This window comes from Salarias fasciatus, chromosome 11 (assembly GCF_902148845.1).
Source record: "Salarias fasciatus chromosome 11, fSalaFa1.1, whole genome shotgun sequence".
Classification (NCBI taxonomy): domain Eukaryota; kingdom Metazoa; phylum Chordata; class Actinopteri; order Blenniiformes; family Blenniidae; genus Salarias; species Salarias fasciatus.
In genome coordinates this window covers 4,539,654-4,554,027 of record NC_043755.1, presented here as the reverse complement: position 1 = coordinate 4,554,027, position 14,374 = coordinate 4,539,654, and the positions used below count along the sequence as shown (strand labels likewise).

Below are 14,374 nucleotides of genomic sequence, written 5' to 3'. Positions count from 1 at the left end.
TAGTAAATTTAAATAATTTGTTTTGTTAAAAATGTGGTTCTGTGGCGTAAAAACACATGAAGCGTTCAAAGAGGAAAGATCTTACAGGAGCATGGATTACTACACGTGTAGCGTTCACTTAAATCCTCTGCAAATTCACAAAATCCTCAATATTTATCTGAGGTTTTCAAACTGTGGGGTGCGGCCCCCTTGGAGGACACCCGAGGACTTCAGGGTGGGAGCAGCAACTGAAAGAATCTGTTGACATTGACCAGTAAAAATCAGTAAAGATTTTATAGTAAAACTAACGTAAAAACAAACATTCTCAGAACAGATTTTGTTGGAACTGTAAATGTCGACTGATTAAAATAAGATGACAGACGACACATAAACACACATCAGATATTCCCGATTAAAGCATCCAACCAGCATCAGAGGTTTTTATTGCCAATGGACCAACAATATCAACAATATCTCACAATGAGAAATTCGGAAATTCAACCAGATGTGCAGCACGAGAGTAAAGAGTCGATTCAAACTGTGACGCTCAGTGAAACCTCCTGCAGAATAAGTGGGAAGTTGCAGCGTTGTATCTGCATTCAGCGCTCGAACACAAACGGGGGATGTGAAGACGAGAAGAGGAATCCCCCTTAAAGAAGCAGTAAGGATCGCTCAGAAGACACACACACACACACACACACACACACCCTTGTACACACTCAGACTGAGAGCTCATTTTCTGATCTGAGGAGAGACTTGAGAGTTGTACGGCGATGCAGAGGAGGACAATGAGGAAAAGAGGAGGCGATGCCAAGAGGCCGAGTGAGGAAGAGGAAGTCAGAGAGAGAGAGAGAGAGAGAGAGAGAGAGAGAGAGAGAGTATGAGAGAGAGAGAGAGAGAGAAGGAACATCCTGAAACATCCTGGAGAACAGTGTCTGTGGGACACCATCGATCCAGCATTGGCAGAAATAGACAGCAGAGGCTCTGTACACACACACACACACACACACACACACACACACACACACACACACACACACACACACACACAGTGGCACATCCAGAGCTTTTCATCCATGGACTAGCACACACACTTCACACACAAACAGCAACATTCAAGGCTTTTTTTGTTTAATTTTACAAGCAACATGACCACTCTGAGCTCACCCTGCTCATGCATGTGTTTCGCAGATTACCAGTTTATTTCTTTATTTTGCATGTCTGTTTGGGATCTGTTTCTGCTCCTCCTCTTTGCTCATTGACAGATAAACTAACTCAGTAAAAACCATAAAGTTCGCAGACTGTTTGTGCATTTATGCTCAAACATAAAATGCGATTCGCCAAATGCAAAGAGGAAACATTCCTACTGCTGTGTAAAAGTTAACGCTATAATCCACAGCTTCCCTCCCGACTTAACTTTAATTTCAGTTCAACCTCATTTACGCAGAGAACGGATCCCGCGGTAGACTTCCTCCAGATGCAAACAAGTAAATAAATGCAAATGCACGCACGTACCAAGCAGTAGTTCTTTACCGAGGCTTATCTATCACACTCACAAGTGTCTGTTGTGCCACACATTTAAAAAACAAACATATCTGTTGACGTAAGTTGTTTGGAAGTGTTGAAGTTTGTGCAACAATCACAAAATACAAAAAAAAAAAAAAAAAACTGCGACAAGGAAATAACAGAAAATACGTCCTTCTGTTGAGTAAACACTCTCTTACTCTGACTCTTACTTATTCAACATTTTATCATTTTTTAATGAAACAAAGTATTTTGAGCTTGTGAGAAAAAAAAATCACAGGTGACAGAAAGACGCCAGATTGTGAACATCAATAAATTTACACAGATTAACATTTTCTCGCTATAAATAAGTCATAGTTGCAGTCTCTGTGTGAATACCTCCACGTGTATCCTTCAGTCAACATATTCTTAAAATAGACAACAAGTTAGAATTGTGATAATCCTTTAGGATTTTGAATATTTTTTCTAATAAAAATTGCAGATATGAATGAATAACTGAAGCACCAGAAAACAAGGTCACAGCTGTGGTATTTTCTTTTTTTATTAATTACTCCTTTTATAAACTTCAGTGTTATTTGGGTAAGACGGTTGCACTGGAAGTGACAGTCAGACTGCTGTCCGGTGACCCCGTCATCACACCGGCTGACCCCTCACCTCCTCACCCCCTCAGACTGGGAGCTGGGAGCGCCGGCAGACGACGCTCCCGCCTCCCTCACTGGCCTGGCTCGGACTGATTAAAGCCTTCTGCTGGAACAAGGTCATAATTCACTTAGCCATTTCCCAATTTCCGCATAATTACCCTCCTGCTTCACACGCGCGCGCACGCGCGAACACACACACACACGCGTTCACACCCAAGCTGAGACACAAACACATTTCCTCTCTGATTTGTGTCATTACTGAGAGGAGAGTGGTTAAAAGGTTTCCGCGCTGGCCTCTTAGTGACAGCTTAAATGGATAAAACCTCAATTAAAGACTCTCTCTCCCTCTCCGGCTGTGCGCTCTCCGTGAATGAAATAAGCATAATTCTGTGTCTTTCTGCAGTTTTGTTGAAGCGGCCGGCTGTTTTGCCCGTTTTTCCCGTTTGAATGGCGAATCAAGCCTTCGCCACCAACACTCTGATGCAGGAGCTGAATCCACGACAAATCTGAAGAAAACACAAGTGGGATCTCATATTGTTTACATTGTGACGGACAACATTCACACTCGGGGCCCAACAGTGAGCGCCACTTCAGCCCCGCTGCTGACTTTCACCTGAGACTGTATTGTCTTTATGTGGGGGGATTACTAATTGTCATGTCTGTAGAGTTCATTACCGCCGGACCGCTCCGCTCTGCTGTGATCAGGCTCAGCATATGGCCTCAGACTGCAGCTACACCGCTATCATTAGCAACGTCGCACGCGCTCGCACGCCGTATGAGCATCTGGTGTGTGTGTGTGTGTGTGTGTGTGTGTGTGTGTGTGTGTGTGTGTGCGCGCGTGCGTATTCGTGTGCGCTGACAGTCATTATTAGTCCCCCCACAAAGCCCCAGGAGCGCTGGCGGGGAAGGGAGTCGACATCACATGGAGAATGCTAACGTACACACAGACAGACTCACACCGATATATAAAGCGCTTTGAAACAGCTTGTAAACATCACAGCCTTGTTATTAGCACCTGATTACACTGCTGGAGCTTAGGCATCGGCTCAGAGAATAATGTTAATATCAACAACAACATCAGCTCTCTCTATGTGTATGTGTGTGTGTTTGTGTGTGTGTGTGTGTGTGTGTGTGTGTGTGTGTGTGTGTGTGTGTGTACTGCCTCCAGCCTATCACTGTGGGGTTTGTTCTCTGTGGACAATTTGTTCAAATTTAACACATGGGTGGGAAAGATAAGTTCTTGTTTTTGCCCCACATTTTGCCTAAACTGTCCGGATAACAACAGAAGACGGTCACTCAATCATTTGTCCGTCAAGAGAAAAGACAATCCGTCTGCCTGCGATGGTACCATTTTAACTCTCAGCCCCAGAAACGCCGCACGGCTCCCGCCATCATTTCTGTGGGTGAATTGTCATAATCTATTTAAGTGTACATTCCAGACGATCCCTGAATAATCCGGTTTACTGTCTCTTTACTGTCACTGTCTTACATACAAAGCTCTTTATTTTCTCACTGTGCTCCAGCTCTGCTCGTATGGATGGTGTCCTGAAATGACCTGCAGGTAAGGCAGCAGAACACACACAGGCTGCAAGAGACGGAATCAGCGGTGTGTGTTTGAACAAACCATCTCATGTGTCACACAGCAATCAGACTGCTTGATTTGAAAATGGGTGTTAATCTGCTGAAAAAAAAAGCGCCGTGGTCCCACACGACGGTGTGAAATACACCGTTTTAGTACAATCGCCCATAATTCTGAAAAGTCTTGAAAGTTGCTGTGTCAGCAAAAACCGACGACGCTTTATAAATTATGTCTAGTTTGACATTTTCAGAAGAGAGGCTACGCCGCAGAAGGGGGGGTGTGGAAGCAGTCGCTTGAAGAGCAGATTAATTAGTCGCCTCAAGAAAATACAATGAGGAGTCTTTATTTTTTTAATTGAGGATGAATACAGAGTGACTGTGATTCCGAAGACGTGACGTAGAGGTAAAACAAAAAATAGATAGAGCCTTCCATTCCTGGCCGGGTTTCAGATTCCAATTTTGGCTGCAATCCCCCGTCTTTTCTATGAAAGTCTTTCCACTGCTAGCAGCACTCTGCAGCTATCTGCGCGGCTTGATGGAGCGAGCGTGGACAGCGGCAGAAGAAGGAATGCGGGGAAAAAAAAAAAATCATTTGTAGCACATTTGGAGCGAGCCCCATTTTCACAGCTGTGCACACCTGGCCCAAACCAAAAGTGCGTGGTTGTAGGATTATTGGTTTTGGAAAGTTAATTGAGCAACGCAGGCTCACCTTGTCAGAACACCTGAGAGGGGCTTTTAATCATCCTCAGACCGTGCAGACAGCACTTCGGAGCGACTACACAACGGCCTCGACGCCGAAAAGAGCAAGAGAAGCAATCGTTCTCACACTCAGTCACAGCTCTGGGTAATTTAGACAGTCCAGCCTGACTGCTGGCACAAGGCTGGAATTACCAGTAAAGACACATTATAAACCAAACCCATTGACCTATTTCTTCTTTGTCTGAACTAAACCATCTGTTTCAAAATGATGTATTATCGATCATTTCGAACCAATCAAATAACACGCATTTCGTCCACATCCATATGAGAAAAGTCATTTCCCATCCATCCATCTTCAATACTGCTTTATCTGTTCAGGGTCGCCAGGCGATGGAGGGATAACCGCGGCCAAGACCTTCGAAAAGTCATTTTGTTGATCTAAATTGTTGATCCAACGGATGCCAACTTCGAAAGGCACTCAAACAAAGCGACTGGATTCAAACAGCTAATTTTAAACTCTGACACATTTCCATTCATTCATCTCCAATACCGCTTTATCCTGCTGAGAACGGAGGGAACGAAGGACAAACACAGATATACAGACATATATTTACACATTGTGGCCATCAGTGAACCTCGCATGCATGGAGAATATGCAAACTCAGCAGAGACGGTCTGGATTCAAACCTACGACCTTGTGAGGCCAGAGCTATTAAACACATTTTGTTCATATGTTTTTTTTTTTTTTCCCTTGGCTTTGGTTGCATGATGAACTTCATAAATCATCTGTCCAAAGCCTTGACTAAGACATATTTCAAGTAAATCTATATCGTATCATCAAAACATTGGTCTTGCATATATTATCCTTGAGGCTTTTTCCGAATGACACGCATGATGAGTCCAGGAGAGAAAACTGAACACCTCCAGTCAGGAAAGAGCATCTTTCAACAAAAGCATGTTAACATTTAATGAGCATTCTTATACAGAAGAAAAAATATTTTTTCATACAAGACAAGTCTTTCTCAGCTATAAAATACATTTCAGTCATATTCATACACATTTCTGCTGAGTCATATTTTCTGTCTTTAATATGTTATTCTGTTAAAAAAAAAAATAATAAAAAAAAAACCTTTGTGGAAATGCAGAGAGAACACTGAGGAGCTCTGCAAGCGCAGAGCGTTCATGTGGATTCCTCTTTGCTTGTGAATTTGCTGCAGCCCAACACGTTACACCTCCACCTCCCTGGAGGTTGACAACCAAAAATAAACCCTCAACCAGCAGAAGCACTAGCTGTGATGCTATTTTTTGCATCTATTGTATTTTATCTGCAATAACGTGCTTTATGAAGATTATCTGGTCAAGGTCTCAGATATGCTGAGTACACCCCGACCGGCAGCAGATCATGCTGGGATGTGGGTGCTCTTTCTAAAAGGAGGTTAGGTTTTGGTCTCTCAGTTTACGTAGGAAGTAAAATGTACTGAGATAGTGATTTTAACAAGAGCTCCAAAAGGCAGAATAAATACAGTCTACAAAGCATTGGTGTTAACCACCGATCTACCAGAAGGGGATCAGCAGTCACTTAAATCGATACCAATCCTACAGCAGGCGTTCATAGCTATAAAACCCTCACTAAGAGTCAGGTTTAATCAGAACCGCCTGAATCACATAAGATGAGTCTTAACAGAATTACACCTGTGAAATCCCTATGAAGCAGCTCCTAATGGCTCCAAACCATTGCAGCACCCAGTTAGCATCTGAGTCGGGGCTGAGCCAGCACGGCCAGCCAACATCAAGACCGGACTGCCACAGCGATGTTTCCGATTCGCCAATCACGTAAGCGAGACAGCGTCTGAGGAAATGAAAGAGCCAATGGAGGTGCAGAAAAACAGGGCGGGCTCGTCTTTTTTTTTTTTCACAAGATCAATGAGTGTTATGTGTCGGAGCGTAAATAAGATCTGCAAGAATGCCCGTTGTGAGATTGATACATGAGAGGTGGTCAAAATCTCAAAGTGTCAAAGCGTGGAGGACGACGGAGGGGGGTTTAACAAAAAGAGAGAGAGAGTGGGTGAGGTGAAGCGAAATAAGACTGAAGAGCAGAGCAGCAGAATACAAAGATTTAGTCCAAGTTACTTCAACAGAGAAAGACTCTTACAATATTTACATTAAACCACACGGTTCCCAAAATACCTCCAATCCAAGAGTGAATTCAAGACTTCTGGAACGTAGCTCAGCCGCAAAGCAAAAGAAATGATCGAAAACAACAACATAATTCAATTCTTTGCCTTTCCCTTGGAAGTCCCTGAAAGCTTTTCTTACCTACCAGACAATACCTGTCCAATAGCATTAGAGTATTTACTCCTGAAGACACATATACAAATGAGAGAGCGACCGGCAGAGAGAAGACCGCGAGATCTTATTATGCAAACAGAAGCCATCCATCACAAAGGTGTTCCCTATTGCTTTTAATTAATGACGTCTCTGAGAGGGAGTGTGCACAGCACACACACGCTCACATACACACACACACCCTCACAGCCACAAGCCAGGATCCATTCACCTGTACACTACGTGGCCTTATTATCTGTTACTTATGAGTAATCGGATCGCTGTGTCTGTTTAACAGTTCAGATTTTCCCCGAGCTCCAACGTGAGGGATTGTTGCAAATGTGTGTCAACAGACTTCGCATTGGAGGCTGACATGCATATCAAAAATGGATGCACGCACACACACACACTTGTGATAGTGAGTAATACTCTTCTTTGTACAGATATTCATAAATGTAAATATTGTTGTTCTAAGTGGGGCTGGGAGACAGATAGGTTTGTGCTGCTGTCAGGGGGATTCTTGATTGCCCTGTTTAATCCGCTCTTCTACGTCTCCGTTTCCCTCTTCATTTCTCTCATGTACACGCACACGACGCCGTGAGTAAGAGCTCAGAGCGTGGATCGCGGCACTGGCCGAGCATTATTACCATCATTACGATGACCCTCCTCCTCCCGCTCTATTATAATACGACACAAAGTCCATCTGTATTCCTCCTGCCTGCCTCCCTTCGCACTCTTAGCCCCGTAGTATTTATCTCTCACTGTGTCTCTCGCCTCATATTCTGGCTTTATTTCTCTCTCGCCTTGCGTGACGTGTCTTTGTGCACTTTGACGAGCCGGATGAATATAAAACAAGTTGCACCTCAGCGTCGATTACAACACATGTGCATGTGCATCTATACCAGGTGCCACTTCTGCCTGCGACAGCTGGCTTCATTCTGGTGGCGTGCTTAGAGGTGACAATGTCATATATAAACGCACGCGCACACGGACGTGCACGCACACGCAACACCCAGAGACGTGTTTGTTTATTTGCAGCCCAATCACTTGCAAAATATACAACTGATAAATTAAGAGATATCACCAGATATCTATTATGCAAATCAGTTAACTGCTGCGTTATTAAATTACACACATACACATGTATACCCACACACACACACACACACACACACACACACACACTCTCACGCTCACACTCGCACTCACAGCGGTGGTTAATTGCCAGGTGGTGGAAGATAATGTGTGATTTAACGGACTGATGGATTTGTTTTTGTTTCGGTCACCCATCAATGAACAGAGACATCTGTAGCAGGGCAAATACACACAAACACACACACACACACAGACACACACACTGAGTTTTCCACACGCACACTACTAGACACACATTCATGCCAAGGGATATCAGAGACAAGTGACTGATAGGCAGTGGCAACAGCCTTTGTACAAGACAAATACGCAGAAAACGATCTTTCCTCTGTAAGTTCAAAGAAGTGCACTGCAGTAATGCACGTATGTAGACGCATTCTCCAAGATGTGGGAGTGCTAGCATGTACGTATGATTGCGAGCGCGTGTGTGTGTGTGTGTGTAGTAGTAGTAGTTAATCCTTGGTAACAGTCTCAGCCTGTCTCTCGTGGTTGATGAGTGGCTCGGGGTCAGAAGCTGTTTGAGAAACTGCAGGGTCCTGGGGCTTTACAATGTGTTTACCACTCAAACTGACAGCTATACTACAGCTTATTATTGGCCTTCTAAACCTCCACACTACACTGCAAGTTAGAGAAACTCCGTGGAGGCCGAGCGCCAACGGCGAGAGACACGCCAGCCAAACCCTACAAACGTTGGACGCGGTGCTGTTGACAGCAGAAATTAAAATAAACGCCAGGATTAGAATCTGAACTGGGGAGCACATTTGCAGGAGTGTATTCGGCAGGTCGCCCTGCCGTTCGTGAGCCTTTAACGTCCTGGTCCCTTTGTCTATGTCAATAAAGAAAAAGAAAACCCTGTCTCCTCTCACTTGTTTCACAGTGCCATGTGTATGGTGAGAAAGAGAGAGAGAGAGTCAGAGATGGGAAGATCAGGGATGAGGCAGGTCCGCCGAGATGCAGTGTGTTCTTTAATTAACCACAGCCTTTTATAAAAGACACACACGAACACTCACACTGCAGGGGCAGGGAAGATTCCGCCACTGGGATGAGAACAGTATTGGCAGTGAACGTGCTGAGAGAGAGGAGAGCGACTGCTGGGCTCCGCAGGGCGGCGGGGTTAAAGGTTACGCCGCCCCAGACGCTGGAATGAACACAGCCGCACTCTGAAGGCGCGGCGAAAAATTAACCGACAAATTATTTAAATAAATATGCACTCCAACAAGGTTAGCGCAGCTCAAATTACGATGAGCTGATTGCGGCGAGGTCCAGGGAGCACATCTCTCCCTGCCTTTGTGCCTTTGAGGGTTTTTTCCTCTCCCGTTTTACCTAAATCAACTTCTGGCTCTTATATGAAAAGCAAAGGTGGAATAACATTAGCATGTATTATCAAATTAGTATAGCCGAAGAAAGCGTAAAAATTGAAAATGATTATCCTAAAAGTGGACGTTTGCAAAGAAAACCAGACAAAATGATTAATTAGCGGCTGTGTATGGAATATTAGTTTTTTTTTTAAATGTGAGGGAAAATTTTCACAAATTTTTTCAATATAGTATCACAAACAGCTATCTTTTTTCCACATCTGTGACTTTATGCAGTATTTTATTCTCCTGTGAAGTACGAATTTGGTTCCCCCCCTCATAGTTTTATTTCATGCTGTAAACCAAAACACTGGCCTGGAGTTACAGGCGAACAGACTCATTCATCCTCCCCGCGTAAAAACAACAGCGCTTTCATGTTCTTTATGCCTTTAATAAGAACCGTCAAAACAATACGTCGCCATTCATCTGGGAGCCCGGTAAATTCTGTCTGAGAGGTAAATACCACACGCTGGGATGTTCTGAGGGGCACCCGGCATCAGAGATCCATCTCGAGCAAAGACAGGAGCCACTTCAAGATGGAGAACGGAAGGGTAGGTGTGTGTTAATGTGTGACATGCGCTCTTGCGTACTTGTGACCTTGTTCAGAAAGGGCGAATACGGAATATCACATAGCTCGGTAAAATGACTCGGTATTTCATGTCACGTCTGGTTTTCAGTCTTAAATTAACTTTTTTTTGTCTGTGTTTGCAACACAGTGACGGTAATTTCCTTAAACGCTGACGTACAGATGAGGAAAAATGGCGCAACATCTTGGGCCTGGTAGAACATATGACTACTACTGTGACTTGTACCAGGAGAGATAAGCTCAAGAGTGTTGCAGCAGACTGAATCCAGTAGCAAAGCCATGGACTCAGGAGGACAGTATTAAAAAGGCAGCTTTGAAAAAAAGAGAGAGAGAGAGAGAGAGAGAGAGAGAGAGAGTGAGAGTGTAGGGGGGGAAAAAACGCTTTTTCACTTGAATCAAGATAGGGGCGAGGAGCGAAGGATTAGGAGGATAACAAAAAGGCCAACGGACTGAGTGTAAACAAGAAAGGGGGTTATGGAGGGATAGAGGGAGAGAGCAAGCTGGCGAGAGCGAGAAGGAGAGATTGAATAGTGACACTGCTACAACACAATGGGGTCAGGATGAAGAAGTGCTCCTAATTGAACCAGATAGAGGAGAAGACAGCGGGAAGGAGCCCTGAAAGACTGAGAGAGGGATGGGAAGGCGAGGGAATCACGTGTGAGTCTCCTCTATTTCCCCCCTGCTCCTCCGGTTGAAGGTAGAAAGGAGAAAATTGTTCCAAGCTGTGATTGGTGGTGGGGAGAAGGAACAGAAACTAAATATGTCTGACCAGTTGTGCAACAAAAGGTGCTGAAAGGATGGATTGGAGCGAGCTTGGCTACACAGCGGGGGGCTGACTGAACAGTCCCCAACTCAAAAATAGCTTTTACCACGCCGAGAGACGTGACAGGCCTGCAGTTCCTTTACTTTGCGCATCGAAATTATTTCTAATTTTAAATACAGATGTTGAGAAGTGTTCAGATTCATATTCAATCCAAGATCAGAACTCAAGTGTGATGGCCTGAAGCTGACAGCTGAGAGAGCACACCAGGACATTTTACTTCCCTTGAACAGGTGGAGGATACACAGATCAAAAGAAATCACCCACACACACACACACACACACACACACTCAAAGCATAGAATGAAGCAGTGCTGGGGGTCTTACTGTATGTTCGAGCTGTTCCAGTAAACGGAGTGTCTGTTGGCGGACACCTGGAGCGGGTTGGCCCAGGTGAGACTCGTTAGCACCCAGAGAGAGAGCACTATCAGAGCCATGCTCCCTCCTCCTCCTCCTCCTCCTCCTCCTCCTCCTCCTCTCTCCCCCGGGTCTCTCCTCCGGGTCTCTCCGGCCTCTCTCTCGGTCCTTCACCCCACCAGGCAGCGCGGCTCAAACATCCCAGCGAACGCCTGGCGGACACACGGGACAGGGGGGGGGTCAACACAAGAAGCCTCATGCATGCACTCAAACGCTTCTCCGGACGGACTTAATAAGTGTTGTTAAAAGTCTATTGTGGCGTGAAGTGACCGGGCACCCCCACCCCCTCCATCCTCCTCCTTTCTTCTTCCCCGTAAACCAGACACTGCGAACCTCCTCCTCCTCCTCCTCCTCCTCCTCCCTCCCTCCCCAACAAATCCCGGGGCTTCACACAGGGGCTGGTTTGTGGTCCGTATCAGCGGCTCCCCTCGCTCTCTCCTCACCGAGAAGTAGAGCCGGTGAGGCGGCCAGAGGAGCGCGGGGAGGCGGTGCAGCAGGGTCCAGGCGGGGGGGCGCTGCTCCTCTCTGCATCAAACACTCCAGGAGTTAGGAGACGTGCAAACGGATTAATATTATAAAAATAAAAAAAAAAAATTAAAAAAAATAAAAAAAGAGGGGAGGGTGTTAAAAGGACTACAAAAATAAGAAAGGATTTAAAAAAAAAAAGATAAAGACAATGAATTAGTCCTCTTCTGGTTTTAACAGTTGTGATCTGCTGCAGTTTCTTTCTTTGCTTTTTTTTTTTTCTTTCTCCGCTCCAAAGGATCCGGGAGACGCAGCACGCGCGCCGCTGCTGAGGCGGTTCACCCGGCCAGTTTCATGAGGTCCTCAACACTCTTTCCGACAACCATCGTTCACGGTGAGCAGCCTGCCCACACGTCTCTCCCTCTCCCTCTCTCTCTCTCCTCCTCCCTCTCTCTCTCTCTCTCTCTCTCTCTCTCTCTCTGTTTGGTAGGCAGCACTCGTTCACTTTCTAACTCCACCCCCCTGCGAGCGACAAAAGCGCATTCCTCCAATATTGTGGCCGAGTTGCAGCAGCACATCAGGCATCACTGTGTCTTCAAGTTCCTCTCTCTCTCTCTCTCTCTCTCTCTCTCTCTCTCTCTCTCTCTCTCTCTCTCTCTCTCTCTCTCTCTCTCTCTCTCTCTCTCTCTCCCATCAACTATTCCACCTCCACTGATGGTGCAAAAGTAGAAAGCTCTGAATTTCTCTGTCGACCACCTGAAGCCCAGAGTGCCCCCCCCCCCCCCCCCCCCCCCCCCCCGCCCCTCCTTCCCGGGATCCCCAGACACTATAAGTCAGTCTAATACAGTGCTATTATCATCTGCAATCCTCTTATAGCTGCCGCGCATTAAAAAGCACTCTGAGGGTCCGCGTGCATTTTTCATTCTCCTCATGAGGATACAGGGGCGCATCCAGACAATTCCTAAGAGGGGGGCTACCTAAAACATCGTTTGTTTTTTTTATTATTTGGAATGTGGAAATTAACTTTACAATCGTAAATTTGCCTCCAGTATCAATGCCACCTGGTCCCATTTAGACCACAACGTTTTCAAGTGAGAACGGGGAAGGTTTGCTGCGTTTTTGGTGGTCTGTGTACACAACAACGATGCTCGGAGTTGGAGATAACGCTAAAGCCACTTTTTGAAAACGGCTCCCGAGGAGGAACTTTTCAAACACACTCCAACTTCCCTCTCAGTGTAAACGGGAGAAAACACAACTTTTCTGAAACGCTGCAGATAGATGGACGAAACAACAATGGCCGCCTCCGGCACGATATCTACATGATTTTCGGTGTTTTCAGAGGCCGTTCTCTTTAGAATCCCAAACTGTTAAAGTCGTGTAAAACAGATGTCAATCATGACAGGTTTTTTTTTTTTTTTTTTTTAGTTTTTGATAGTGGTGGGATTTGATTCATTTAATTAAATACCCATTTTAATTGCATCTCAACATTTGATATAAATAGCAGCATTTTTCAATTCCAACTTAGGCTGTTGAGTAAATAAAATAAATCAATTAATAGATTTCTATTTATTTAGCAGCATAATTATATTTAGTTTTGTTTCTGAACTTCTGTAGTCAACGTTTGTGTGTTCTTTAAATATAACACTATAGGAATAACTTGCTCTTTCTTTGCAGCTACATATTATAGCAGTGAAGTTATGGCACAGGCTCTTTTGGTAAAATGCTGAGTCTTTGTTGTGTGTTTTGCACACGGCCGTGCTCTTTTTCACACTTTCAGTTTTCCAAAGTGAAACCTTTAATCCACCGAGCTGAGAAACACATTTTCATCTGTCTTAGGTTTGTAGGCTGATATCACAATATAATTGATTTTTACATTTTTTTCTGTAAGCATTTAATCAAAATGAACATAATAGAATCTCAACCCTGGTTTTTACAATTAAAAAAAAAAAAATATATATATATATATATATATAGAAATAGCATCAAAGTGAAACCAAGGGCATGAAAAGTCTGGTCCTGCATTTTATGTTCAAAGTGGTTTGAGTTATACTTTCATGTTAGAGTGGCAACTTACACAGTGAGTGAATTTCTGAAGAACCAATGACGATTGGAGAGGATACACAGGGTGGCCAATCGGATTACTGGGGGATGGACGCCACGAAAACCACCAGGAGACCTCCTCCTCCTCCTCTGCTCATAAACTTTTCATTTTGCTTGCTTTCTTTTGTTTCTGGGGATGTCAGCAATGTTATTATCGATTTATTCTCATAGCATTGGCTTCCCGTTCATTTTTTTTTTTTGTAAGTTTTCTGTTATGATTTTCAAAATTAAAATATGTCCCGAAAACATTTTTTAAATTTCCACTGCTCTTCACGTGACGCATCGCTAATGAGTCAGATCTCACTGCTGCAGCTGTCTTACAGAAACATGACCAGAAATGTTCAGCGAGTCTGAGCCCTCTGTCGCCTACACAGAGGCCTTTCGGTGTGTGTGTGTGTGTGTGTGTGTGTGTGTGTGTGTGTGTGTGTGTGTGTGTGTGTGTGAGAGAGAGAGAGGGGGAGCAGACATAAAAAGAGACAGGAGAGGGAGCAAAAAAAAAAAAAAAGAGAGAGAAATAGCAGATAGGAGAAAGATTGTTACAGTTTTCTTGCTGCCTGCTGGGAATGAGTTGGTTAAGGAGAAGTCAGAATGATTTATTGGGAGAAAAAGGGAGGGAAATAGGGAGAAGGAGAGCAAGAAAGAGAGAGAGAGAGATGAGATGCCATCGGGGAATCCCTCTGTCTTCTCTGGTCCTTCCAGCCCTCTCATGAGCTGTCCATTTAATCCCCTTCCT

The 14,374-nt window shown here is 44.6% G+C and overlaps 1 protein-coding gene across 1 annotated transcript in view; it reads right to left on the bottom strand.

Annotated features, from left to right (window-relative positions):
• efna3b (ephrin-A3b) overlaps positions 1-11,215 on the bottom strand; it is a 61,116-nt gene extending 49,901 nt beyond the window's left edge. Inside the window, exons 1-2 of the mRNA XM_030103017.1 lie at positions 11,172-11,215; positions 10,987-11,113 (exon numbers count right to left, since the gene is read on the bottom strand). Of these exons, the coding sequence (XP_029958877.1) occupies positions 10,987-11,096 (110 nt within the window). The 5' untranslated portion in view covers positions 11,097-11,113; positions 11,172-11,215. The remainder of the gene's footprint in view (positions 1-10,986; positions 11,114-11,171) is intronic.
• Positions 11,216-14,374: the final 3,159 nt, after the last annotated feature.